We start from the raw sequence: 27247 nt of genomic DNA on the forward strand, positions 1-27247 counted from the left end.
CAGAGAGGACAGAAGGTGTGTTGCTCACCTGGACACAGCCACCAGACTAAAGCTGCCCAGGCTGCCAGGCTGAGCTTTACTCAGTTGTGCTGAGACACAAGAGAAAGCTGTACCTCACTGGCAATGTCTCTGGAGGCCTTGGCTTGTTTGATGGGAATGGCATCAGCTCTTAGGTCATAGCTTTTCGCCTTGGCCTCATCCCAGGCCTTCTGATAATGTTTCTGTAAAGAAAATTAATCACCTTTGTTAAACACAGAGAAATGCTTTCTCTAAAAACCTACTTGCTTGGAATGACCAGTTTGGGAGACCGGTTTGCTTCCTATAACTGGCAGAGTTACAATAATGATCCTGGCAAGTGTCACAACAGAAAACTCATGACTTAAAGTAGGTGTAAGATTAAAACACAAAGGGGCAGCAGAAATATTCCTGAAGACAGACCACGATGTCTGCAGACTCCAACAACTCCTCCATGGAGTGTATTTGGCAGGTTTTGCCAAAGGGAGCAGGAGTTTTGTGGAATTGCACACTGAGCTTGGGAACACACAAGCTGTTGATAGGTTGAGAGGTGATAAAAAGCCTCTGGGTGTAATTTCCTGTTTACAAGCACATTAGAAGGTGGGTTTGTACACCACCATTTACAGCAAAAACTGGAAGAACAATTGCCAGGCTTAATTTTCTAACACCTCACAAATATTTCGTGTTATTCGCTTACATTGCTGATGTTGAGAGCGTTGACTTTGGACTGCAGCATGATAGGAGTGTCTGAAGGGAGGGAAACCTGGGTCTTGTCTTTATCCCAGGCCTCACGATACAGACGCTGAGGAGAAAGGAAGAACAATGGCAATTCAGCACGGTGAGGAAAAAACCACCAAGAGCAATTCTTTAGTAATTCCAATTTGCAAAACCTCCCAACTCATCGTTCCCACCGCAGAAATTCTACTCTCCACCAGAAAGAGAAGCAATGCCACCCCACAAGTGAAAGGTGAGCTTACATCACTGAGCTGCATGGCGTTGGTCTTGGCCAGGACAACGTCAGGGGAGTCGGTGATGCTGGTGAACTTCAGCTGCTCCGGCCGCGTGCGGTACAAGCGGTCGTTGAGGAGCTCCTGGGCTTTCTTGGCTTTCACCACATCCACAGAACCTTCTGTCAGCCAGCCAATGCCCCTCAGCCACTCCAGGTCAGACTTGTACACGTTCTGCAAACAAACCAAGGGTTACTGGCACTGCAGGGGTAACTCTTAGCCCAGAGAGCTGATGGATTCTCAGTCCCTAGAGATGTTCAAGACCAGTCTGGATGAGGCTCTGAATAACCAGGTCTAGTGGAAAGTGTCCCTTGCCCATGGCAGGGGGTTGGAATAAGATGATCTTTTCCAAGCCAAACCATTTTGGCATTCTGTAGTTCTAAGTGCAAGGAGGTTTTTCTAAGCCTTTTGCTAACTTCTTCTCATACTCTTTACATAGCAAGCAGCCAGTGATGCTGTGCTGTACCAGGTCCTTTTTAGACACAGCACCCCTGATTTGCACAGAAACAATGATACTTTTAAGACACTGCCTTCAAAACAGGGGTGTAATCTGCATCGAATGCAAGCACACATTCTAGAGCAGACCAAGAAAACACGGCTTCCTTATGAACTTCCCAAATATTTCTGGCACCCAGGCTGAAATCCTTTGGAAAAGATAAAATAAACATCACAGGACCAACCACAAGCTCATAAACATGCATTTGAAAGTTTATTTTCCAGTCACTAACAAACAGAGCCTCACCCAGCTGCCCTAAAGCTGTCCTACAGCCATTGCCACTCACATCACTCTGGAGGTCGTAGGCCTGCCGTGCGTGGATCACGTCGTTCTGGTCAGGGAGGCAGGTCCACTGGTGCAGGTACTGCCTGTAGTCAATGTCACTGACCAGGGCCTGGCACTCCTTGGCTGCCTGCACCGACAGGGCATCCACAGGGATGTGGATCTGGGTCTTGGAATCGTTGTAGCCCTTCTTGTAGAGGCGGTCGTTCTGCAGGGCCATGGCGCGCGCGGCCCACGCCAGCTTGGGGTCCTCCTTGGCACTGGGGCACCCGATGTAGTGGCCTTTCTCCTTCTCGTGGGTTTCCTTGTACTTGTACTAGAAATACAAAAAGAAGTGAATCTGGGGTGAATGTCCCATAATTTCTTATTACTACTGATCATAAAAATACATATTCTTGTTTTTCAGGTAACTGAAAATAAATGTAAAGGAAGAACGTACGTCACTCGCAATATCTCTCGATGCTTTTGCGGTTTTGATTGGAATTGCATCAGCTCTCATGTCATAACCTTTCTTCTTGGCCTCTTCCCAGGCTTGTACATAACGTTTCTGCACAAAAGAAGACAGAAAATTGCTTATCAATATTCTGAAAGATGGGGTTTCTACATTTCATAATTGTCCCTCAAAATTTTCAAGACTGTGTCTTTTAGAACAACTTTATGATTAAAGAAATGCTGATTTATCTCTGAATTTCCACTGGTTTAGCAAATGTTTAAATGTCCTTACATTGCTAATGTTGGCTGCGTTGGCCTTAGCTAACAGAATGTCTGGTGTGTCAGGCATGACATGGATGGACTTCTTGTCTGCATCCCAGGCTTCTGTGTACAAGCGCTGCAAGAGAGGAAAAAAGCCCTTCACAAACAGTTCTTTATGAAATTATTTTACAATTACAATTGTTTTACAAATTGCTATGGGTAGTTCCAGTAAGCTCTAATAGCCTGACTCAGCAAAGCTTCTCTCTGAACAGCTCAAGAAGGAAACTTTGTTCCTCCTCATTATTTCTCAGGTTAAGATGGTGCAGCAATTTTGGATTGTGGAGAAACAGCCATAGGAGGAAAAGTTTATTTATTGTTCTGTATAAGTTGTTTCATTATGTTTGTTATAAAGGAGGAGGTACTTAGTGACATTCACCCTCCAGGTCTGAGATATGCTGCAGAAGTCTCACATCCAAAGAACCTCAGGTATTTCCTCATCACTTGTTCATCATGCAGCATTACCCTTGGAAAATCTGTGATTTAAGGGACTTATGTCTGTAGATTTTTATCAAAAAAAAAAAAAAAAAAAGCTCACTTCAGACTGAGCCCTGAGAGAACAGCTTTCCTGTACAACGGCTGAATTTGGACATTGATTTTCTCTTAAATTCCAAATCTTCTAGTTTTACTTTGTATTTTACTTTGTATTTTTTCACCTCATGAACAAATTCTATTAACTGTTCACCTCACCTTGTTCATGATCTCAGCATTTTGCTTGGCTAAAACCATGGGCAAGGAATCAGTCACGCTGGTAAATTTGATTTTGTCTGCAGGTTGACGATACTTCCTGTCACTGAGGATTTCTCCAGCTCTCTTGGCTTTCTCAACTTCCACGGAACCAATAGGAACCCATCCAATGCCTCTCAGCCATTCCAGGTCTGATTTGTAAACAGCCTGAAAAAATTTGAGTTTGTTATATATGGGCAAGTGTGATCAAATATTAAAATTAATATAAACAAGCACATCCTGTATGAACAACTGGGTATGTTTTTGAGGATCTGGTTCTGAAAAGCACTGTTGTTTTTGAAGATTAAGTAAAATAATTATTAAATAACAAAAACAAAAGAGGTATTGGAGCACAATGCCAGTATCAGGGTAACATACAAATTATACTTCAGGTTAAGGACTGGAAAAACAGGATTAAACATAAATTTGATGAAAGAATGAAAGAATGAATGAATGACAACATTTCAACAAGTCTGATGCAAGCGACTAAGGCTTATCATCCGTACTTTGAAAATTACAGTTAACAAGACCCAAATTAAATATATTTAATGATACATTAGAAATGTCAGGATTTACTCACATCACTCTGCAGGTCGTAGGCTTGCTTGGCATGGATCACATCGTTCTGGTCGGGCAGACAGATCCACTGGTGCAGGTAGTGCCGGTAATCGACGTCACTGACCAGCTCCTGGCATTTCTTGGCCAACACAATTCCCAACATGTCCACAGGGCTGCTGAACCTGGTCTTGGACTTCTCAAAGTCCTTCTTGTACTCCCTGTCACTCTGGATCTTGGCCACGTGCATGGACCACATCATCTTGGGGTCATCCTCGATGTTCCTGGCCCCGATGTGGTGGCCCAGCTGTTTGCGATACCCTTCCTTGTACTTGTACTGCAAGAAAAAAAATCCACATATATATTCATATATTTTATCCTTTTTTAACACAAAGAATTTAAATAGATTTCTTGGTAGAAAAACAAGGAGCATAAAAATCTGTTATACTCTGTCTCTTAGTGATATTGCCTGATCCTTGAAACAAAACCTGTCCCAGTCACTGCAGAGTTTTTTCTGGGTTTTGCATTCCAATGCTTCAGATTTCAATGTGACACTGAAACAGAATTAATTATTTCCTCCAGAAAAAAATAATTCTACATTTTTAGAATTTATTTATTACATATCTCTTTTGGGGACAGGTTTTAAAGTATTTCCTATTTTGAATCAGAAATTAATTTGGCAAACTCTAGCATAGTGTTGCCCTCAGGTTCAACTTCTGATTATTGACAGATAATTTCTTGCAGTTTCTCACACTCTCTTCTTGTAAACAATAAATGTTTTGCATTCCTCTTTAGAAGAAGAAAAAATTAATGAACTGTTAATGGAACCTATGAAGTCAAAAAGTATTATCCTCACTGTCCAATCCATAATCAATATTAAAAGTCTATAAATAAACATAAAATGTAAATAAAGTAGTTCTTTTCCTACTAATTCCTCAAAGTCAGTAAGTGTGTCTCTCTCTGTGTCATTTACTAACAGCACAGATTCCTACATCGTTTTGTTCATCCTACTTGAACATCCATGGATGGCAATGGGAGATATATAAATAATCTTCATGTTATTCTATTTATTCATTACTGTGATACATAACTCATGCAAAAAATCCTGGCTATCCATTATTTTTGTGCACTAAAGGCATGTGGTAGAATCACTATGAAAACAGATTTCTATATTATCTATTTTGTGAATTATGACATTAGCAAACAATTGAACAAAGATTCTGATTCTTTTCTATTACCAAACCCACAGCGAAATGAGAATAAAGCCTGCTCACCTCACTGGCAATCTCCCTGGAGGCTTTGGCAGACTGAATGGGAATGGCATCGAAACGTAAATCATAGCCCTTCTTCTTGGACTCTTCCATGGCCAGTTTGTACATTTTCTGGGAGTAAAAAAAAAAAAAAAAATCACAGTTTAGTCTCAAAAACAAAATTCAAACTTGCATTTCAGTTCAGCACAACTATGCAGTAAAACAAATGAAGTCCCTAAACAGTATTGTTCATCTTCAGCCAATTTAAATATTGTTCTCTAGAAAAGAAAAAAAAGCAGATTTCAACGACCTTGTAATTTTATTGTATTTTCATTTGGAAAATGGGAATCATTTAGGGAAGGCAAAGACTGGAATATTAAAAAAGTTAAATTACCTATTTCCACAACTTGCTGCAGAAACTATTTCTCATTTATGGCAGATAATATATTTTAAAAAAATATATATTTTTGTGAAAGAACAAGTCTGATTTCAGCACTGGAACTGGCCATGTATGAAAATAAACAACATATCAATATTTTACCATTAATAAAAAATCAGAGGTGGCAAAAGTGTGCTTATCAGAAACTCTTTAATTGTCTCAGCTCTCCAGTTGCACTCACCTCACTGTAGTTCACTCTGTTTTGTTTGGCCAGCAGGATTTCTGGGGTGTCAGGCATGACATGAATCGAGGTCTTGTCTTTGTTCCACGCTTCAGTGTATAAACGCTAAGAAGGAAAGCAGGAAGAGATTTATAGGACATTCCAAACCAGGTTAAAATCTCAATAATAATGGAGAACAATTAATTAAAATTATAGGAACTTGGTCTAGTGGAAACTGTCACTTCACATGGCAGGGGGTTGGGACAAAATGATCTTTAATGTCCTTTCTAACCCAACCTATTTTATGACACTAAAATATAACATGGATATACAGTTATGTGTTAATCTGGTAAAAGTAACATCAAAAAAAGGAGAATTTATCTGAAGGGCTTTAAAAACATTCAGGAAACTGCCACATTGCTTCAGAATAATGAATAAACCAAAGCATTATTAGTGTCTAATGCACACTCACAGCAAGAAAAATATTTAAATGCAAAATGCAGAATATTACACAAATTTGAGTCTTCCATTACCCGGTGTAAGAGTTTTGAGTCAAACAACAAGAGCACACTGATTGAAAAATGCATCATGTGTGAACTGCAGCATTGCTTGTGCTCAGTTCATCCCCAGAGCTGGCTCCAGGGGTGAGGCAGACACCTCTGAGGTGTCACCCACAGGGATCAGGACTCACCTTGTTCATGGTGTCTGCGTTCTGCTTGGCCAACACCATCTCCAGGGAATCTGGGACACTGGTGAACTTGATGGTGTCCGGATGCTGGCGGTAAATTTTATCACTCAGGATCTCCCCTGCTCTCTTGGCTTTCTCAACTTCCAAGGAACCAATTGGGACCCAGCCAACGCCCCTCAGCCATTCCAGGTCAGACTTGTACACGTTCTGTTACAAGAAAATATTACACAAGTTATTTTAATAAAATAAACATAATAATGTATGTTACACAGTGAATCTTTCTAAGGGAAAATAACCTTCCTATCAGCTCTTCATGCAAACTCATTCAAAGCTGTAATGAAAATTGTAGAAAAAACAGACAGCATTTCACCTAAATTAAGTGTGAAACCATTATCCAAGTTTCACAGAATGGTAAATGGCAAATAGTTCAGATCCTGGAATTACAGGATTTCATTTAAATACAAGTTAGTTAATATAACCTTTAGGAGACCTGAGCATCAATTGACCGTGAAACTTAAAAATACATCTTGAGAAGTTGGTTCTATCATATCAGAACAAGATGGTCAGATCCAACTATGTAAAATAAACTCATTCCTCAGCAAAAATCAAATTCCAGAGAACTCACATCACTCTGGAGGTCGTAGGCTTGCTTGGCATGGATCACATCGTTCTGGTCGGGCAGACAGATCCACTGGTGCAGGTAGTGCCGGTAATCGACGTCACTGACCAGCTCCTGGCACTTCTTGGCCAACACAATTCCCAGCATGTCCACAGGGCTGCTGAACCTGGTCTTGGACTTCTCAAAGTCCTTCTTGTACTCCCTGTCACTCTGGATCTTGGCCACGTGCATGGACCACATCATCTTGGGGTCATCCTCGATGTTCCTGGCCCCGATGTGGTGGCCCAGCTGTTTGCGATACCCTTCCTTGTACTTGTACTGAAACAGAAGAGATTTAAAGTTACCTGGTGTATTGACAAATTAATAAATAATTCTAACAGTGTGGCATACCCATTATTTTGTAAAGATAAAAATATGATGTAAGTCTTTCTGCTCTGGGATTCATTTTCACGTAAGAAGCATTTTTATTAGATATCATTATCTAAGACTTTTTATATAACTATAACAGACTCTCAATTCACTGAACATTTAATGTCACATCCTAACAAGTTTGATGTTCCACATTCTTTTGCTATTAAGACTAAATTGTAAATATTAACTTACTTTAAAAACTTTTTACAAAACGCCTTGATTAAGACCATATGATTTGCTCTTAATGCAGAGTAAAAATATCAAACTTGATAGAAAAGGAGCATAAAAATCTGTTATCCTCCATCTCTTAGTGAGGCTACCTCATCCCCTAAACAAAAGCTATCACAGTCATTGCATAGCTCATCCCTGTTTTTATGTTCAGACATCTTGAACTTCATTATGACAATTCAACAGAAATATTTTTTGAATCAGAAATTAACCTGATAATCTCTACCATTGGTTCATACACCTTTTTGATCACGATGCTTGAATATCCATGGACATCAACAGGAGTATTGCAGGGGACATATCAATAATCTTCATGTTATTATGTTTATTTATTACAGTGATATATTCCTCACAATAAAAATACTGGCTACTCCTTTCTTCCATGCACTAAAGGCAATGCAGTGGAATCATCAAAAAGAATCACTATGAAAATAGATTTCAATATAATCTATTCTATGAAGTATGACAGTAGCAAACATGATTATTTTCCATTACCAAACCCATAGAGAAATGAGAACAAAGTTTGCTCACCTCACTGGCAATCTCCCTGGAGGCTTTGGCAGACTGAATGGGAATGGCATCAAAACGTAAATCATAGCCCTTCTTCTTGGACTCTTCCATGGCCAGTTTGTACATTTTCTGGGAGTAAAAAAAAAAAAAAATTCACAGTTTAGTCTCAAAAACAAAAGAGCATTTCAGTTCAGCACACCTGAATAATAAAACTATTCAAGTCCTTAAACAATATTGTTGCTTTAGAGGCAACTTGAACATCTTCAGCCCAGTTCTGCATTCACTAGAAAATAAAAAATGCAGATTTCAAAGACCTTGTAATTTTATTGTAGATACTTGGGAAATGGAAATAACTTAGGCAAAGTAAAGCAAAACGAGTTATTTCTATAACTTGCTGTAGAAATGATTTCCCATTTATGGGAGGAAATATATTTTAATGGCCCAATTAGATATCCAGGACGTCAATTCCTGAAACAACTCTGATTACAGCACAGGAACAGACCATTTGTGAAAACAACTAACCTGACAATATGTTAATATTAATTAAAAGTCAGAGGTGACAAAGACACACTTGTCAGAATTCCAAGTTAACTGTCTCACATTTCAGTTGGGCTCACCTCACTGTAGTTCACTCTGTTTTGTTTGGCCAGCAGGATTTCTGGGGTGTCAGGCATGACATGAATCGAGGTCTTGTCTTTGTTCCAGGCTTCAGTGTACAAACGCTAAAAAAGAGAACAGGAAGAGATTGATATGGCATTCCAAACGAGGTCAATATCTCAATAATCAGGGAAAACACACACCATACCAGATAAAAATACAGGAAATGTAACAAGGATAATCAGTTAGGTAATTAGAAAAAGAGAGCATTTAAAATAGCAGGATTGACTCGTGGAAAGTCAATCACAACAGAAGTTTCACTTGTGCTGTGAAACAACACTTTAAAAACACCACACTGATTAAAGAGCAGGAATAAAGCAATGAGCATTGCTTGTGCTCAGTTCATCCCCAGAGCTGGCTCCAGGGGTGAGGCAGACACCTCTGAGGTGTCACCCACAGGGATCAGGACTCACCTTGTTCATGGTGTCTGCGTTCTGCTTGGCCAGCACCATCTCCAGGGAATCTGGGACACTGGTGAACTTGATGGTGTCCGGATGCTGGCGGTAAATTTTATCACTCAGGATCTCCCCTGCTCTCTTGGCTTTCTCAACTTCCAAGGAACCAATTGGGACCCAGCCAACGCCCCTCAGCCATTCCAGGTCAGACTTGTACACGTTCTGTTAAAAATATCCAAAAAGTCACCCACACTGGTTATTCTATCAATAATTACATGGTGAATAGTCCACCAATAAGTAACCTCACTATCAACAATTAATTTGAATAAATTCAAAGCATAACAGAAAATATAGAAAGAACAACTGCATTCTGCTTCCTTGAGAGAGAAACCATTAATCAACTTGCACAGAATAATGTGATAAATAATGTGATATATATGATATAAATGACAGATAGAAATTCTGAAGCTAGAGGATTTCACTGAAGTTTGCAGTATCAATTAGTTAACACATCCTGTTGGAGAGCTCAACTTCAATCAGCCACAAAATTTAAAAATAAATCTCGAAAAGTTGCTTCTACCGTATCAGAACAAGATGGCCTGATCCAACTATGTAAAATATCAAATACATTCCTTGGCAAAAATCAAATTCCAGAGAACTCACATCACTCTGGAGGTCATAGGCCTCCTTGGCATGGATCACATCACTCTGGTCGGGCAGACAAGTCCACTGGTGCAGGTAGTGCCGGTAATCGACGTCACTGACCAGCTCCTGGCACTTCTTGGCCAACACAATTCCCAGCATGTCCACGGGGCTGCTGAAGCGGGTTTTGAACTTCTCAAAGTCCTTCTTGTACTCCCTGTCACTCTGGATTTTGGCCACGTGCATGGACCACATCATCTTGGGGTCATCCTCGATGTTCCTGGCCCCGATGTGGTGGCCCAGCTGTTTGCGATACCCTTCCTTGTACTTGTACTGAAACACAAACCAAAATATTTCAATTCTGTATCACCTATAAATATCAGTTACTGATATTAAATATTTCTAGCAATAACCTTTTCAAAGTTATCTATAACCTACCATTAAAAAAACCCCAAACATTCAAATCAATTCTCATGCTAATAATATTCTAGGATCCTAGGGCTAAAGTTTTTTTGCTATTGAGTTACAACACTAAAGAGAAATTTTTTATCATTTTGCTTTTTGAAGAAATGTGCTTCACTAATACTAGTGAGAAATCATCCTGGTCTTATTAAATAAATTTAATCCTTATTACATATAATGATAAACATACTGTAAATACTTATTTACACATATAGGGTTATGAACTATACAATTATCATGATAGCAGCATTATATTGTTCTTACAATTATCAACTTTTTTTTTAAACATATATGATCATTTACTTGCAAAAATCTATTACTTAAGTTTATATTTTAACTGCAGTGCCTTTAACTGAATCCTGAAAACTGAAGCTGATAATTTTCAGGTTACAGAGGACAGATATCAACATAGAAAGAAACAAAAAATTAGATGCTTACATCACTGGCAATTTGCCTGGATGCTTTGGCTGCTTGGATGGGGATAGCATCAGCTCTCAAATCATAGCCTTTCTTCTTTGAATCTTCCATGGCCTGTCTGTATTGTTTCTGAAGAAAGAATTAAACAATGGGACTCATGTAAGTTCCATATATTATATTCTATGCAAAACAAATTGCTTGGAAGTAGATCTAATAATTGTGCTTAGATTTATTATAACCAGTTTTATCTATCTTTAACTCAAAACCTCAGATCAGTAGCTGATACAAATTCATGTCAAAGGAAAACCTTTGCTAAACACATTTGTTAATTAATTTTTATTTTACTGGTTTAAATAATGTAATATTGACTACAATTTAGAGCTAAACTTTTCTTCTATACAAACGGAGTAAAACTTACTTTTTAAAACCACTGATGTGGCTTACTGATGTGAACTTGTTTGCCTAAAATAACACTGAACACTGGCATCACACCTTTTCAGAATTATGCTGTTATTTACCTTTCTGGTATTAATTTTTGGTTTCCCAACATTATGCACACTGGCAGAAATGACTCCCCAAAAACCCAGTGGAAACACCCAACTTGTGTGGAATTTATGGAATTACTTCTCACCAGAGCTCACTGTTCTATGTATGCACTACTACAAATACAAAAACAATGCTTTTAAAGTCACAATTTTTTGGATAAATATGGGAGTTACTTAAAGAAAATGATAGTGTCATATCGAGAAGGTTTCCCAGAACATTCCTGATCCAGCCATGACACAGAGCAGTTGCATTTGGGGAGCTCCCACACTCACCAGACTGTAGTTTTTCTTGTTCTCTCTAGCCAGTGTGATTTCAGGTGTGTCAGGCATGATGTGGATTTGTGTCTTGTCTTTATCCCAGGCCTCAGTATACAAACGCTGCAGGAAAAACACAACAGAGTACTTGGACACATCCACAATTAATAATTGTGACAAATTAACTTAATTATTATCTAGGAAGGTATTAAATCAGCTCATGATGAAAATAAGTTTCCCGTTGATAACCAAAAATGGAAATTACATTTTTACAGCGTTGCTGTGCTGAAATCCCACAGGTCTGTGGTCTCAGGGGTTTAGGCAGAGACTGCTGATGTGTTAACTGATGAAATGCAGACTCACCTTGTTCATGGTGTCTGCATTCTGCTTGGCCAGCACCATGGGGATAGAATCTGGGATGCTGGTGAACTTGATGGTGTCTGGGTGCTGGCGGTAAATTTTGTCACTCAGGATCTCCCCTGCCTTCTTGGCCTTCTCAACTTCCAGGGAACCAATTGGGACCCAACCAATGCCTCGCAGCCATTCCAGGTCAGACTTGTACACATTCTGTTACAAAATATAAAGGCAGCAGTTAAAAATTTCCCCTTTATAAGTTAATCAGCATTTAAATATTTTAAAATTGCCCATTGTGAAGGATTATATGAAGATAATTCTGCTGTTTGGCTGTATATAAACATTCATAATGCCCTTATATTCAGATTGCTTCACTCCTCAATATATAATGACCTTCTTTAGAACAGTGGAAAAAAAACACAACATGAAAAAAATACTACATGAGAGCAATTAGTCTAGTTTATACTCCAAGAAAATTACAAACATTTCAGAAGTCCAGAGCTTATCAGCAAGTACTCACATCACTCTGGAGGTCATAGGCCTCCTTGGCATGGATCACATCACTCTGGTCAGGCAGACAAGTCCACTGGTGCAGGTAGTGCCGGTAATCGACGTCACTGACCAGCTCCTGGCATTTCTTGGCCAACACCACTCCCAGCATGTCCACAGGGCTGCTGAAGCGGGTTTTGAACTTCTCAAAGTCCTTCTTGTACTCCCTGTCACTCTGGATTTTGGCCACGTGCATGGACCACATCATCTTGGGGTCATCCTCGATGTTCCTGGCCCCGATGTGGTGGCCCAGCTGTTTGCGATACCCTTCCTTGTACTTGTACTATGGACAAAAAAAAAGTTCACTAAGTCTTACTTTAGGGATTTTTATATTACCAAGACCCCTGTGGCACCACCTCCAGAAAACATAGCACTTGAAACCACAGAGATTTTAAAGAAAGAAAAGATTCAGCCCCAGCCTGTGCCACGGGGGCTGCTGTGCACTCACATCACTGGCGATGTCCCGGGAAGCTTTGGCAGCCGTGATGGGAATGGCATCTGCCCGCATGTCGTAGCCCTTCTTCTTCTCCTCCTCCATCGCCTGCTTGTACAGTTTCTGAAACAAACACCACCAGCCCTCAGACATCACTGCTGCCTGGGACACGGCAGCACCCAGGGATGGACACTGCACCCTCAACAACAAGCACCCACCTCGCTGAAGTTCACTTTGTTCTGCTGGGCCAGCAGGATCCCAGGGGTGTCTGGCATGATGTGAACGCTGGTTTTGTCCTTCTCCCACGCTGAGATGTACGAGCGCTGGAAAACGAGGAGCACAGAGGGAGGTGAGACCCCGCAGGCTCAGGGAAACACTGAACAGGAAGATTGGCTCCATGAGCCAAAGCAAGGGGGCTCTACTTTGCACTGACTCTGAAACTTCTGCCCTTTCAGCAACCTTTCTAATCCTTCTCCCATTTCTTTTCCATATTGCACCCAGTTACTGCTCCAACAACACCAAACAAGAGTTTTATCTCAAACAAGGAACACAAATCCCTGAGGCAGGAGAAGCCAACATTCCCCTTGCACAACCTGAGCCATGGAAAGACGTAGACTAACATCCAGGGAAAGAAGGTTCTCATTTCCTTCAAGATGCAAGCATAAGGAAATCTCACTTGGTTCATGATTTCAGAGTTGTGCTTTGCCAGCATCATGGGCATGGAGTCAGGAAGGCTCGTGAATTTGATGGTGTCTGGGTGCTGCCGGTACTTCTTGTCACTCAGGATCTCGCTCGCCCTCTTGTTCTTCTCAACATCCAATGACCCAATTGGTGACCAGCCAATGCCCCTCAGCCACTGCAGGTCAGACTTGTACACGTTCTGGAAGGACAGGAAAGGAAAACATCAGCTCAGCAACCTCCTCACTCCAAGCGACCTCATCTCTTACCATGGGAAACTGTTTAATGGAGCACGTTCCACTGGGTCACCCACCAGCCTGTGCCACAAAAGGGACTCTAGATAAGCTCAGCTCCCAAAAACTGTCTCCCCACTCCTACAACACCACAAGAGGCTGTCAAGCAATCCACAAATCCTCCCCGTCTGTCTTCTTGGTATTGTCAGCAAAGACCTACCCCATTTGGCATTCTGCAACTGGCAGAGACATTGGAGGAGACTTTTATCCCATCTCCTAAGGCTCTTCACACCATTCTCAGCTGAACAATTTCTTTCCTTTGCCAACACTTGGTTCTCCATAACAAAAGGGATTTGAATTCCCTTGCCTTTCCCTTACCACAAAGACCACCTCCATCATGAGAAGAGACAACACAAAGCAGTCACAGAGTCAATAAACAACTCACATCACTCTGCAGGTCGTACACTGTCTTGGCATGGACAACGTCGCTCTGGTCGGGCAGGCAGGTCCAGCGGTGCAGAGGGTGCCGGTAATCGACGTCACTGACCAGCTCCTGGCACTTCTTGGCCAATACAATTCCCAGCATGTCCACAGGGCTGCTGAAGTGAGTCTTGGACTTCTCAAAAGCTTTCTTGTACTCCCTGTCACTCTGGATCTTGGCCACGTGCATGGACCACATCATCTTGGGGTCATCCTCGATGTTCCTGGCCCCGATGTGGTGGCCCAGCTGTTTGCGATACCCTTCCTTGTACTTGTACTATGGACAAAAAAAAAGTTTACTAAGTGTTAGTTTAGGGGTTTTTATAACACCAACACCCCTGGGGCACCACCTCCAGAAAACATAGCACCTGAAACCACAGAAACTTTAAAGAAAGAAAAGACTCAGCCCCAGCCTGTGCCACGGGGGCTGCTGTGCACTCACATCACTGGCGATGTCCCGGGAAGCTTTGGCAGCCGTGATGGGAATGGCATCTGCCCGCATGTCGTAGCCCTTCTTCTTCTCCTCCTCCATCGCCTGCTTGTACAGTTTCTGAAACAAACACCACCAGCCCTCAGACATCACTGCTGCCTGGGACACAGCAGCACCCAGGGATGGACACTGCACCCTCAACAACAAGCACCCACCTCGCTGAAGTTCACTTTGTTCTGCTGGGCCAGCAGGATCCCAGGGGTGTCTGGCATGATGTGAACGCTGGTTTTGTCCTTCTCCCACGCTGAGATGTACGAGCGCTGGAAAACGAGGAGCACAGAGGGAGGTGAGACCCCGCAGGCTCAGGAAAACAAACTCAGTGAGCAAATCAGATCCAGAAACCAAAGCAAGAGGCCTCTGCTTTGCACTGACCCTGTAACTTCTGCCCGTTCCCCAAAATGTTCTAATGCCTCACCCTTTTCTGTTCCTCACTGCACCCCGTTATTGCTCCAACAACACCAAACAAGAGTTTTATCTCAAACAAGGAACACAAATCCCTGAGGCAAGAGGGATTTCCCCCCCTTGCACAGCCTGAGCCATGGAAGGACATAGAACAAGTTCCTGAAAACGGAAAGTGTTCATTTTCTTCAGGATGCAAACACAAAAGAAAATCTCACTTGGTCCATAATTTTGGAGTTGTGCTTTGCCAGCATCATGGGCATGGAGTCAGGAAGGCTCGTGAATTTGATGGTGTCTGGGTGCTGCCGGTACTTCTTGTCACTCAGGATCTCGCTCGCCCTCTTGTTCTTCTCAACATCCAATGACCCAATTGGGGACCAGCCAATGCCCCTCAGCCACTGCAGGTCAGACTTGTACACGTTCTGGAAGGACAGGAAAGGACACAAAGCAACTCAGCAACCTCCTCACTCCAAGCAGCCTCATGTCCTACCATGGGAAACTCTGCTTAATGGAGTACATTTCCCTGGGTCAACCCACTGCACACCAGGAATGGGACTTCCATTAAAACCAGCTCCTCACACCTGGCTACCCACTCTTTCAGGAACACAGGTACCTGCCAAGGAATCCACCACCCTTCCTCTCTATCTTCCTTAGTATCCCCAGAAAGGGCCTACCCCATTTGACATTCTAAAGCAGGCAGAGGCATGGCATGTGCCTTACGCCCTTTGTACCATGTCCCACTACACCCAGAAGTTGCCATTTCCACTGTTGGCTCTACAAAAGAAAATATTTGATGGTATTGCACTTCCACTGCCTTACTGTACTGAAGGTCCCAGCCACAACTCTCTCCATAAAATGCTCATGTCAAGAAAAGATTCTTCTGCGACCATGAAGTATGAGTGCACACAAACATCAGCAGTGACTGTTCATGACAGGAAAGGCCCCGACACAGCCTCAGTCCCTCAGAATCAGCCAAGAATTATTATCCCCACATTGAACTCTCCCAGCAGACGAACAGAATACAAGAGAGATTTCTGGTTGCAACACAGCCAGTAAAGCACAACTCACATCACTCTGCAGGTCGTACACTGTCTTGGCATGGACAACGTCGCTCTGGTCGGGCAGGCAGGTCCAGCGGTGCAGAGGGTGCCGGTAATCGACATCACTGACCAGCTCCTGGCATTTCTTGGCCAACACCACTCCCAGCATGTCCACAGGGCTGCTGAAGCGGGTTTTGAACTTCTCAAAGTCCTTCTTGTACTCCCTGTCACTCTGGATCTTGGCCACGTGCATGGACCACATCATCTTGGGGTCGTCCTCGATGTTCCTGGCCCCGATGTGGTGGCCCAGCTGTTTGCGATACCCTTCCTTGTACTTGTACTATGGACAAAAAAAAAGTTCACTGAATGTGAGTTTAGGGGTTTTTAGAGGCATCACCTCCAGAAAACATAGCACTTGAAACCACAGAGATTTTAAAGAAAGAAAAGACTCAGCCCCAGCCTGTGCCATGGGGGCTGCTGTGCACTCACATCACTGGCGATGTCCCGGGAAGCTTTGGCAGCCGTGATGGGAATGGCATCTGCCCGCATGTCGTAGCCCTTCTTCTTCTCCTCCTCCATCGCCTGCTTGTACAGTTTCTGAAACAAACACCACCAGCCCTCAGACATCACTGCTGCCTGGGACACGGCAGCACCCAGGGAGGGACACTGCACCCTCAACAACAAGCACCCACCTCGCTGAAGTTCACTTTGTTCTGCTGGGCCAGCAGGATCCCAGGGGTGTCTGGCATGATGTGAACGCTGGTTTTGTCCTTCTCCCACGCTGAGATGTACGAGCGCTGGAAAACGAGGAGCACAGAGGGAGGTGAGACCCCACAGGCTCAGGAAAAAAAACTCAGTGAGCAAATCAGATCCACAAACCAAAGCAAGAGGGCTGTACTTTGCACTGACTCTGAAACTTCTGCCCTTTCAGCAACCTTTCTAATCCTTGTCCCATTTCTTTTCCACACTGTACTTCAGTACAGCTCCAAGAGAGAGCTTTATCTCTTGTCTCTCTGAGACAAGAGGATGCAGCATCCCCCTTGAAGAACCCAGATCACAGAAGGAGATAGAACAACATCTTGAGAAAGGTTCTAATTTCCTTCAGGATGCAAACAGAAAAGGAAATCTCACTTGGTCCATAATTTTGGAGTTGTGCTTTGCCAGCATCATGGGCATGGAGTCAGGAAGGCTCGTGAATTTGATGGTGTCTGGGTGCTGCCGGTACTTCTTGTCACTCAGGATCTCGCTCGCCCTCTTGTTCTTCTCAACATCCAATGACCCAATTGGGGACCAGCCAATGCCCCTCAGCCACTGCAGGTCAGACTTGTACACGTTCTGGAGGGACAGGAAAGGAAAACATCAGCTCAGCAACCTCCTCACTCCCAGCAACCTCATCTCTTACCATGGGAAACTCTGTTTAATGGAGCAAGTTCCACTGGGTCACCCACCAGCCACCCATGCAGTGTTTGTACTCATAGAGCTCTTCACACCATTTTCATCTGAACCCAACACTTGCCAAATGCTGGTTCTCCAGCAGAAAAGGAATTCAATCTGTCACCCTCTTCCTGACACACAGACCTCTCCTCCAATAGCAGAAAGAACACAGAACAGGCAACCCAAGTTTCTCACACAGTGAATAAAGAACAACTCACATCACTCTGCAGGTCGTACACTGTCTTGGCATGGACAACGTCGCTCTGGTCGGGCAGGCAGGTCCAGCGGTGCAGAGGGTGCCGGTAATCGACGTCACTGACCAGCTCCTGGCACTTCTTGGCCAACACCACTCCCAGCATGTCCACGGGGCTGCTGAAGTGAGTCTTGGACTTCTCAAAAGCTTTCTTGTACTCCCTGTCACTCTGGATCTTGGCCACGTGCATGGACCACATCATCTTGGGGTCATCCTCGATGTTCCTGGCCCCGATGTGGTGGCCCAGCTGTTTGCGATACCCTTCCTTGTACTTGTACTGTAGGAAAAAACAATATGCCCTGAGTATTATTTTAGGTTTCTTTACAATCCTAGTAATCCCTGTGGTGCCACCTCCAACCAATTTATCAGATAAAACCACAGAGAGTTTACAGTGTGAAAGTGACCAGCTGATGACCTACAGTGTACAGCTAGAAAATAATCCATGCATTATCCTCCTGATAAAACTCACAGTTCCCAAGACTCTCCCTGGTCTATATATTGAGAGTTACTGATCACGAACTGAGAGGAAGAAAAGTCTTTAAATCATGAAAGTTATATAAAATACCTGAAGTTCAATAAATACCCCCTACATAAAGAATCATTTACTGATCTTCAAGCACAATGGCCAAATCAACTCTTACTCAAACTACTGAGGCAATAAAATGTAACTACAGAGAGAATTATTGGTAAGATTTAATAAATACAGCAAACCCATATAGGAATGCAATTTTGTATTAATACCTAAGAGCAACAAAAAATTATGGTTTTTTACACAGCTTTAATTTTTAAAGGAAAACTTGGTTTGGGTTTTCTTTCCTCATGCACAGCTCAGCTGCGTAGCTGCAGAGTCAGGGCCATGCAGATGGGCAGTGCTGAGGGCAGCCCAACACCTCAGAACTTCAGGCTGTTGCATGAGGACATGCACTCACAAGCCCAAGAGGGACCCTGCTTTGGGCTCTGGCCACCACCCAGCTCCCATGGCTACTCCTCCACATCACCTAGACCTTCCTGTGGGACACATATTGAGAAAGTGAGAAAATTACAGCCTGGAAAATATTCCAGGCTGGAGCTTCTCAGCTCTGTTCCCAGCCCATCAGCTGGTCCAGCTCAAGGCTAGGGAGAATTTCTCCCAGGGTGATAATTTGGTCAAAATAAAAAGGAATTAATACCAAAGAAAGAAGCCCTGTTGTGGTGTGTGCCCAGGCCCTGGCAATGGGGTGTCTTCTCTCTGAACCAATCTCCTTTTCTCTGCTCTGGGAGTTGCAGTCCTGCTATAAACCCAAGTGTGTTTGTGAATAAACTTGGCTCTTTCTTCCTGTCATGACAGACCACCATGTAGCTGTGCATCTTATTTCTGCTGCACTTAAAGGGTTAAAACCCCTTTCCACAGCTACACCTTCCCTTGCAACAGTGCACACCCATAACTGCAGGGACAGCTGCAGGTAGACAGTGTGGAACAAAACCTTTGCTGGACAACTGAATGGCAGTGATAGGTAATGGATTTGTTGTCTCCATTTGGCTCAGTTGCAAACCCTGGGCTCAACTACCAGCACGTGGCACCCGTGTGACAGCCTGTGCCATGGGGGCTGCTGTGCACTCACATCACTGGCGATGTCCCGGGAAGCTTTGGCAGCCGTGATGGGAATGGCATCTGCCCGCATGTCGTAGCCCTTCTTCTTCTCCTCCTCCATCGCCTGCTTGTACAGTTTCTGAAACAAACACCACCAGCCCTCAGACATCACTGCTGCCTGGGACACGGCAGCACCCAGGGATGGACACTGCACCCTCAACAACAAGCACTCACCTCGCTGAAGTTCACTTTGTTCTGCTGGGCCAGCAGGATCCCAGGGGTGTCTGGCATGATGTGAACGCTGGTTTTGTCCTTCTCCCACGCTGAGATGTACGAGCGCTGGAAAATGAGGAGCGCAGAGGGAGGTGTGATCCCACAGGCTCAGGAAAAAAACCTCAACAAGAAGATTGGCTCCATAAGCCAAAGCAAGGGGGCTCTACTTTGCACTGACCCTGAAACTTCTGCTCGTTCCCCAAAACTTTCTAATGCTTCACCCTTTTCCACATTGCACCCTGTTACTGCTCCAAGCACACAAAAGATTGTCTGATCTCAAACAAGGAAGACAAATCCCTGAGGCAAGAGAAGCCAATATTCCCCTTGCACAACTCGGCCAGGGAAGGACCAACACCTTGACAAAGGAAGGTGTCTGTTTTCTTTAGGATGCAAACACAAAAGGAAATCTCACTTGGTCCATAATTTTGGAGTTGTGCTTTGCCAGCATCATGGGCATGGAGTCAGGAAGGCTCGTGAATTTGATGGTGTCTGGGTGCTGCCGGTACTTCTTGTCACTCAGGATCTCACTCGCCCTCTTGTTCTTCTCAACATCCAATGATCCAATTGGGGACCAGCCAATGCCCCTCAGCCACTGCAGGTCAGACTTGTACACGTTCTGGAGGGACAGGAAAGGAAAACATCAGCTCAGCAACCTCCTCACTCCCAGCAACCTCATCTCCTACCAATGGATGTTCTCCTGCATGGAGCATGTTCCACTGGGTCAACCTTCCAGCCACCCATTCAGTGGTTGTACCTATCCCCTAATGCTCTCCATAACATTCTCCACTGCCCTCACAGTTTGTCTTTTCCAACTGCTAGTTCTCCATTAAAAAAAACTCGATTCCATTGCCCCTTCCCTGCCACACAGACCCTTCCTTCAAAACTAGAACAGAACACAGGAGAGACAACCCAAGGCTGCCCCACAGTGAATAAAGAACAACTCACATCACTCTGCAGGTCGTACACTGTCTTGGCATGGACAACGTCGCTCTGGTCGGGCAGGCAGGTCCAGCGGTGCAGAGGGTGCCGGTAATCGACGTCACTGACCAGCTCCTGGCACTTCTTGGCCAACACCACTCCCAGCATGTCCACAGGGCTGCTGAACCTGGTCTTGGACTTCTCAAAGTCCTTCTTGTACTCTCTGTCACTCTGGATTTTGGCCACGTGCATGGACCACATCATCTTGGGGTCGTCCTCGATGTTCCTGGCCCCGATGTGGTGGCCCAGCTGTTTTCTGTATGCTGTTTTGTATTTGTACTAATTAAACAGAGAAAAAAAAATGACCACTTCTTTCCAAGCTGCCATTTCAGTTTCTGTTAATAGGGTAATTAATAATTTTGAATCTAACATATTTTAATTTGCTTGTGTTTCTTTCCAAGACTTTTACCATTTGTTATAATGTCAGGGAGATATTACAGGATTTCTCATAGCTCTATACTGTAATATTTAAATTCTTGTATCTAATTTAGTTAACTTTACACCATTAAAAATTACACAACCTTTGAGGTGGGGAACAATAGAACAGTATTAAAATTTTACATAGCTCCTCCTGTTAAATACAAATCATTTTTACTCAAGTTTATGTGTCCCCTCTGTGCCCCACTCTGATTTTTCCTCTGCCAGACCCACCTCGCTGGCTATGTCTCGGGATGCCTTGGCTGCCTGCAGGGGGATGGCATCAGGAGGGAGGTCATAGCCTTTCTTCTTCAGCTCTTCATATCCCACCTTGTAACGTTTCTGTTGGAGAAGGATTCAAAGGAATTAATGCAGATAAAAATCTCCAGAGAGTTTTCCAATGCTACAATTTTTCACCTCTGACTATTGAAAAGAAAGCATGAGTTTCCAAACACAATTAATTAAATTAAACTCCATACCTTGCTATTAATGATATGCATCTTGTAACCTTGGATAGAAACTATTTTAAAATTACAATTTAAATGTCTTCTGATTATTTCATTGAAGATCAAAATTTCTTTTAGCAAGTATATTAATCTGAATTTTTGCCAGAGCTTTCTGTAGAGGTAATACAACCCTGTAGTTCTCTAAACTCAGTTTCAAATGCAAACTTACATCACTTGTGTTAATCAAGTTTGATTTAGCCAGCAAAATTTCAGGTGTATCAGGCATGATGTGAACCTTAGTCTTGTCCTTGTTCCAAGCTTCCTTGTAGAGTATCTGAAAGAGACACAAACAAAAACCTGGTCTGATCCAAGAATCACCTGCACAGCAGTAATTTCAGTTCACCTTTACTCTGCATTAGCAAAGCAAAGACATGCTAAGCAAGAATTAGAGATATAAACAAGACAAGATAGTAAAATTAAATAATACAATGACTTCTTACTGAAATACATCCTTTTTTTCTTCTTTACATCCATGTAATGCCAAGGAAACAGCATTCCAACAATATATTTACATATTGCCTACTAAAGGTCTTATTTGCAGTTACACTAAGCAAATTATCTCAAGATCTTCATCTTCTGAACGAGGCACAAAGAGCAGTGAGGCCCTGACTATAAACACCTGCTATCTGCATATTTTAAGTGCATGTTCTGAAACAGAGATCCTTTTTAAAATATATATGAATGTATTCACTTATTGAATCCCACGTTCTGTCTCTAGAGGGAACTTACATCACTCCTGTTTTTGGCATTAGATTTTGCCAAAACGACATCCATGGCATCTGGGATACTTGTGAACTTAATGGTGTCTGGGTGCTGCCTGTACTTCTTCTCATTCAGTATTTCAGAAGCTTTCTTGTTCTTTTCAGCTTCCAGAGATCCCAAAGGACTCCATCCAATGCCTCTGAGCCACTGTAGGTCTGACTTATACACGTTCTGTTAAGGATAAAAATCAAAACCATAGCAGATTATTTCACTGTTCATTGATTAAATGCTGTGGAAAGTCAAACTGGCAGTTTAGCTCCAATCTGATCTATACTGATACCAAAAGCGAGTCATCAAAGATACTTTCCAATCAGCAGTAATTATCTGACATGGAAATAAGAGAATTAAACCCAGAGGGAGCTTACATCACTCTGCAGCTCGTTGACTCTCTTTGCCTCGGCGACATCGACCTGGTCTGGCAGACAAGTCCAGCGGTGCAGTATGTGTTTGTAGTCCACATCACTGACCAGCTCCTGACACTTCTTAGCCAGGAGGAAGCCCAGCATATCCACGGGCATATTGAACTTGGTCTTCCACTTTTCAAAGTCTTTCTTGTACTCCCTCTCACTCTGCATTTTAGCTACTTGCATGGACCACAGCATCTTGGGGTCATCCTGCAAGCTGCGGAATCCGATGTGGTGTCCCTGCTGCTTGCGGTATCCTTCTTTGTACTTGAACTGCAGGGGCAAAGGTGGCACCACTCAAATCACACTGACAAACGTGCAAGGGTAAAATACACAAGCAAAATAACAATATATTCCTTCATCTTCATGCTCCTCATGAAATGATGCCTGGAAGCGTCCAAAATCAGGTTGGATGGGGCTTGGAGCAATCTGGGATAGTGGAAGTGTGGCCGTGCCCACAGGAAGGGTGGAGCTGAACAATCTTTAACGCCCCTTCCAACCCAAACCATTTTGTGACTCTAGGATTCTATAAATAAGAAACTTGTTATGGCATCTCATGTGAAGTTTTAGCAGCCCCTTGACTAATGTGCATGGCTTGGTGTCAGTGAATGCTCTCTCTGGGAAAGAAAGAGTACATGGCAATAGGAATGGTCTCCTGTGCCATCTGATTCACACACTCACTCTGTTCAGAACTCCCTAATACTGACACACTGAAATATTTTGATGAATAACATCACCAACAATGAAAAATTATGAAATACAAATATACTTAAGCACAGGAAACATTTCCTAAAGACTAATACAATCTCTTCCACAAATGCAGGAGTTGTATTTGTACCAAGTTATGGTAACAGCAGTCCATGTATCACCACATCTGTTTCAGAGCTGTAATGAGGATTTCTCTGGACAGGCACTGGGCTTAGCTAATTGGATCAAATTTGCTGCTGCTCTGAAAATGATGCAGCCAAAAGAGAAGAAAACTCCTCCCTTTTTATGACCAGCCATGAATGGACCAAACTTTGGACTTGTTAAGATGCCAGAGAAACCCTTGTAAAATTGGACAAAAACAGCTCAGGAAGGAGTTTTGTCAACAGTGTTGATTTTGACTCCAAGCCACACCTTAGCAGAGAGGTGCACATCAATTTACTGTGACTCTATAGGTTAAAACAACCAGATCAATGAGTATCACATTGATTTAAAAATGCTGCTTACATCACTTGCAATGTCCCTTGAAGCTTTGGCAGCTTTCACTGACATGGCTTCAGGTGTGAGGTCATAGCCTTTCTTTATCATTTCCTCCCAGCCAAGCTTGTAGAGTTTCTAAAATAGAAAACAATATTAATTAAAATCAGTAATATGGATGTCACCTGATATTTAGATACACTAATGATCCAAATTCTGGTCACCTCACGGGCTTCAGTTATGAGAGAAGAGCTGCTAGAATGGGAACTGAGAAATGGGAAACTGATAAACAAGGAATGCTGGTCTTCCAAGGCTTAGGAGAGGGACTAAACAGTTTTTCATTATTTAGCAGCTTCCTACTGTAGCTTATCTTGATTTGAAACATATCTGGAGAATTTGAAATACATACATCTGAGATAATTGAACACTTTTTGATTGGCTTAACAAAATTTTTAAAAGGTTTTCATTAAGCCATTTAACAGGCAAGTCAGTCTGTGATCTTAAAATCACAGGTGATTTTAAGTACAGGCATTCTTAAGGCAAAGATTTGCCTCTGAGCAAGGATGCAAAGCAAAACCTGAGTGTTTTCTACTGGCACAATTGTCACTTTCTCCTATCTGAAAGCTATCTGAAAGCTGAGAGAAAAGCTGGAATCACTGCAGCTACTTTTTTCCCACAGGTGAGGTTAAAAATATACACAATTAACTTGTAAATTTAATAGTTAGGAATTTTTAGCATGACTGAATTCAATGCTAAGCATAGAGTATGGGTTGTGCACTTCCAGATTTCAAAAGCAGGACTTATATTTCCAATACATTATAATGCAGTTTAGTATGTTAGTTTGCTAGCCTGAAGCTGGTACTTATTTTACTCTGAAAATATTACCCACATGAAATGCTTGCCTGTGTTCTAAATCTCCAGTAGATATTAATTTAAAATGTTGATAGGGTGTATCAAAATACTCTACCTGACTGTAGTTTGTCTTGTTCTGTTTGGCCTGTAGAATATCTGGTGTGTCTGGCATCACATGGACCTGAGTTTTATCCTTCTCCCAGGCTTGGGTATAAGCATGCTGTGGACAGAAAGTTACATCAGATGTGTTAATAAGAATGACAAAAGATGGTTCTTCCAGGGTTTTCACCTTTAAAGGTGAAGGTGCTGAGTCAGATTTATTTTACTATGTAATGATCTAGTCCAGAATCAGCTGGTTTATTGTCTGGTCTTGCTTTTAATGAAACCAAACTATCAAGATTTTCATGATCAGTCATTTTTATATAAGAATGGGATGAATAGAAGTTGGAGAAAAATGAGAAAAAATTTCTTTAACCAATGCTGTTTATCATTGAGAAAAAAAAAAATTAAAAGAGGAGCCCGTGACAGTTGTTTTTCCCAGGGGAATGCTGCCACATAAAGGTGTGACAGAGATTCACAGAGTGGTTATTGGTATGGATGATAAGTAAATGCCTGCCTGGCTTTCCCCCCAAATACTCACTTTGTTCATGATATTTGCATTCTGCTTTGCAAGGACCAGGTCCATGGCATCGTTCTGTTTGGTGAAGGGGAACATGCTGGGGTGCTGCCGGTACTTCCGATCGCTCGCAATCTCCGTGGCTTTCTTTGATTTCTCCACATCCAGAGAACCAATGGGACTCCAACCAATGCCCCTGAACCATTCCTTGTAATCCTGCTTGTACTCATTCTGCCAAACGGGACACAAAAGCAAAGTTTACAACGTACAAACAGCTGATACGGAATAAACCAATTCTTTCCAAAACACAGCCATGATGGAAAAACAAAAGCCACATAAAGAAGACAGCTCATGAAAAAAAAAAATCCTGTTCTTTCCAAACTGCAACCATGACGTAAAAACAAAAGGCACAAGAAGAAAACTTACATCACTTTGGATCTGATTCATGTTCCTGTACAGCTCCAAGCTCATTGCATCTGGCAGGAGCATGTACTGGTGGATCAGGCGTTTGTAGTTGGTGTTGGTGACACGGTCCTGGGCCTCCTTGGCTGCCACCACGCTGAGGGCATCAGCAGGAGTCTGGTAGTGAGTCTTGCTGGTCTCATAGGCCTTCTTGTACTCCCTGTCTGACTGCATCTTGGCCACTTGCATGCAGTGGACAAGTTTGGGATCATCCTGGAGGCTGCGGAAGCCGACGAGTTTGCCCTTGTCTTGTTCATAGCCTAATTTGTATTTATACTGGAGGAGAAGAGAAACAGAGGTTTTCATTCATTTAGATTTGAAATTAGGGAAAAAATGTTGGATCCCAGAAACCTGAGATTTTTGAGCTTTCTGTGCTGTCTGACCTCCAGGAGAACACTGCTTTTGACTTGAGGCCTTGGAGAAGTTTCCAAATTTGAGTGATGGAGTTAAAATCAGGGGTGTGGAGTTAAATAGAAGTGTGTGATTTCACATGGTAAGGGGTTTGGAATTTGGGGTTTTTAGAATATAGTAATGGGTATGGGATAAGATGGAGGATTTGGGTGTTGTTTCTTTCTGTATTCTTCTTCCTTTTTCTCCACGGTTTCAGGGAGCAGTTTTTGGTTGGACGAGTTACTGCTGCACTGAGGGTCACAGGAATTTGGTTATTGGGTCAAAAGTATCAATAATAGAGGTGTTAGTTCTTTATTGGACTGTTTAGCTTTAAAACACCTTGTAACCAGCTGGATTCAGCTCCATTTTGCTCACTTTTAGCTGGAGGCTGGAAGTGTTTCAGAACTCTCTGTACTTTAGATAAGATTTAATAAACAACAAGCCTGAACACGAGAAATTCATCTCCTTCGTGTTTTTAATCCTGACTCTGAGTGAAGACAGAAGAAAACTGCAGACCAGCCACTAATTAAGTGGTGCAAATACCACATTTACAAAAAAATTCTTCCCTATGAAGTTGCTGAGGCCCCAGCACAGGTTCCCCAGAAGTGTCCAAGGCTATGCTGGAGCACCTTGGGATAGTGGAAGATGTCCCTGCCCATTTTTCTTCCCAAGAACTTACATCACTGGCAATATCCCTGGAAGCTTTGGCAGCTTTGACAGGAATAGCATCAGCCCTGAGATCATATCCTTTCTTCCTGGTTTCTTCAAATGAAGATCTGTACATTTTCTGCAAAAGGAGAAGAAGAATCTTTTAAAAAAGCAAAAAATTTACATGTTTTCCACACGCACAAATATTGGTGAAAAGTTACATCCATAGGGACGTCATCTTAAAAAATAAAAAGAGATAAAAATGTCTATTTCTGCCCACATTGCAGATGTACATAATTACAAGCAATGCTTTATTTAGCATATGTGGATTTAAC

At 42.6% G+C, this 27247-nt stretch overlaps 1 protein-coding gene across 1 annotated transcript in view; it reads right to left on the reverse strand.

Moving 5' to 3' along the window:
- The window catches only part of NEB (nebulin), a 105443-nt gene that overhangs the window by 61627 nt on the left and 16569 nt on the right, over window positions 1-27247 (reverse strand). The window contains exons 26-70 of the mRNA XM_088168423.1: window positions 26944-27051; window positions 25839-26150; window positions 25437-25643; window positions 24912-25016; window positions 23975-24082; window positions 22724-23035; window positions 22326-22529; window positions 21766-21870; window positions 21325-21432; window positions 20641-20952; window positions 20108-20311; window positions 19657-19761; window positions 19454-19561; window positions 17818-18129; window positions 17297-17500; window positions 16858-16962; window positions 16655-16762; window positions 16194-16505; window positions 15344-15547; window positions 14882-14986; window positions 14679-14786; window positions 14202-14513; window positions 13522-13725; window positions 13064-13168; window positions 12861-12968; window positions 12384-12695; window positions 11873-12076; window positions 11528-11632; window positions 10731-10838; window positions 9852-10163; window positions 9207-9410; window positions 8754-8858; window positions 8158-8265; window positions 6994-7305; window positions 6372-6575; window positions 5702-5806; window positions 5106-5213; window positions 3857-4168; window positions 3241-3444; window positions 2525-2629; window positions 2240-2347; window positions 1805-2116; window positions 993-1196; window positions 713-817; window positions 114-221 (exon numbers count right to left, since the gene is read on the reverse strand). Coding sequence (XP_088024549.1) covers window positions 114-221; window positions 713-817; window positions 993-1196; window positions 1805-2116; window positions 2240-2347; window positions 2525-2629; window positions 3241-3444; window positions 3857-4168; window positions 5106-5213; window positions 5702-5806; window positions 6372-6575; window positions 6994-7305; window positions 8158-8265; window positions 8754-8858; window positions 9207-9410; window positions 9852-10163; window positions 10731-10838; window positions 11528-11632; window positions 11873-12076; window positions 12384-12695; window positions 12861-12968; window positions 13064-13168; window positions 13522-13725; window positions 14202-14513; window positions 14679-14786; window positions 14882-14986; window positions 15344-15547; window positions 16194-16505; window positions 16655-16762; window positions 16858-16962; window positions 17297-17500; window positions 17818-18129; window positions 19454-19561; window positions 19657-19761; window positions 20108-20311; window positions 20641-20952; window positions 21325-21432; window positions 21766-21870; window positions 22326-22529; window positions 22724-23035; window positions 23975-24082; window positions 24912-25016; window positions 25437-25643; window positions 25839-26150; window positions 26944-27051 — 8130 coding nt within the window. The remainder of the gene's footprint in view (window positions 1-113; window positions 222-712; window positions 818-992; window positions 1197-1804; window positions 2117-2239; window positions 2348-2524; window positions 2630-3240; window positions 3445-3856; window positions 4169-5105; window positions 5214-5701; window positions 5807-6371; window positions 6576-6993; window positions 7306-8157; window positions 8266-8753; window positions 8859-9206; window positions 9411-9851; window positions 10164-10730; window positions 10839-11527; window positions 11633-11872; window positions 12077-12383; window positions 12696-12860; window positions 12969-13063; window positions 13169-13521; window positions 13726-14201; window positions 14514-14678; window positions 14787-14881; window positions 14987-15343; window positions 15548-16193; window positions 16506-16654; window positions 16763-16857; window positions 16963-17296; window positions 17501-17817; window positions 18130-19453; window positions 19562-19656; window positions 19762-20107; window positions 20312-20640; window positions 20953-21324; window positions 21433-21765; window positions 21871-22325; window positions 22530-22723; window positions 23036-23974; window positions 24083-24911; window positions 25017-25436; window positions 25644-25838; window positions 26151-26943; window positions 27052-27247) is intronic.

The sequence above is a fragment of the Sturnus vulgaris genome, chromosome 7 (genome assembly GCF_052056855.1).
Source record: "Sturnus vulgaris isolate bStuVul1 chromosome 7, bStuVul1.hap1, whole genome shotgun sequence".
NCBI classification, from domain to species: Eukaryota; Metazoa; Chordata; class Aves; order Passeriformes; family Sturnidae; genus Sturnus; species Sturnus vulgaris.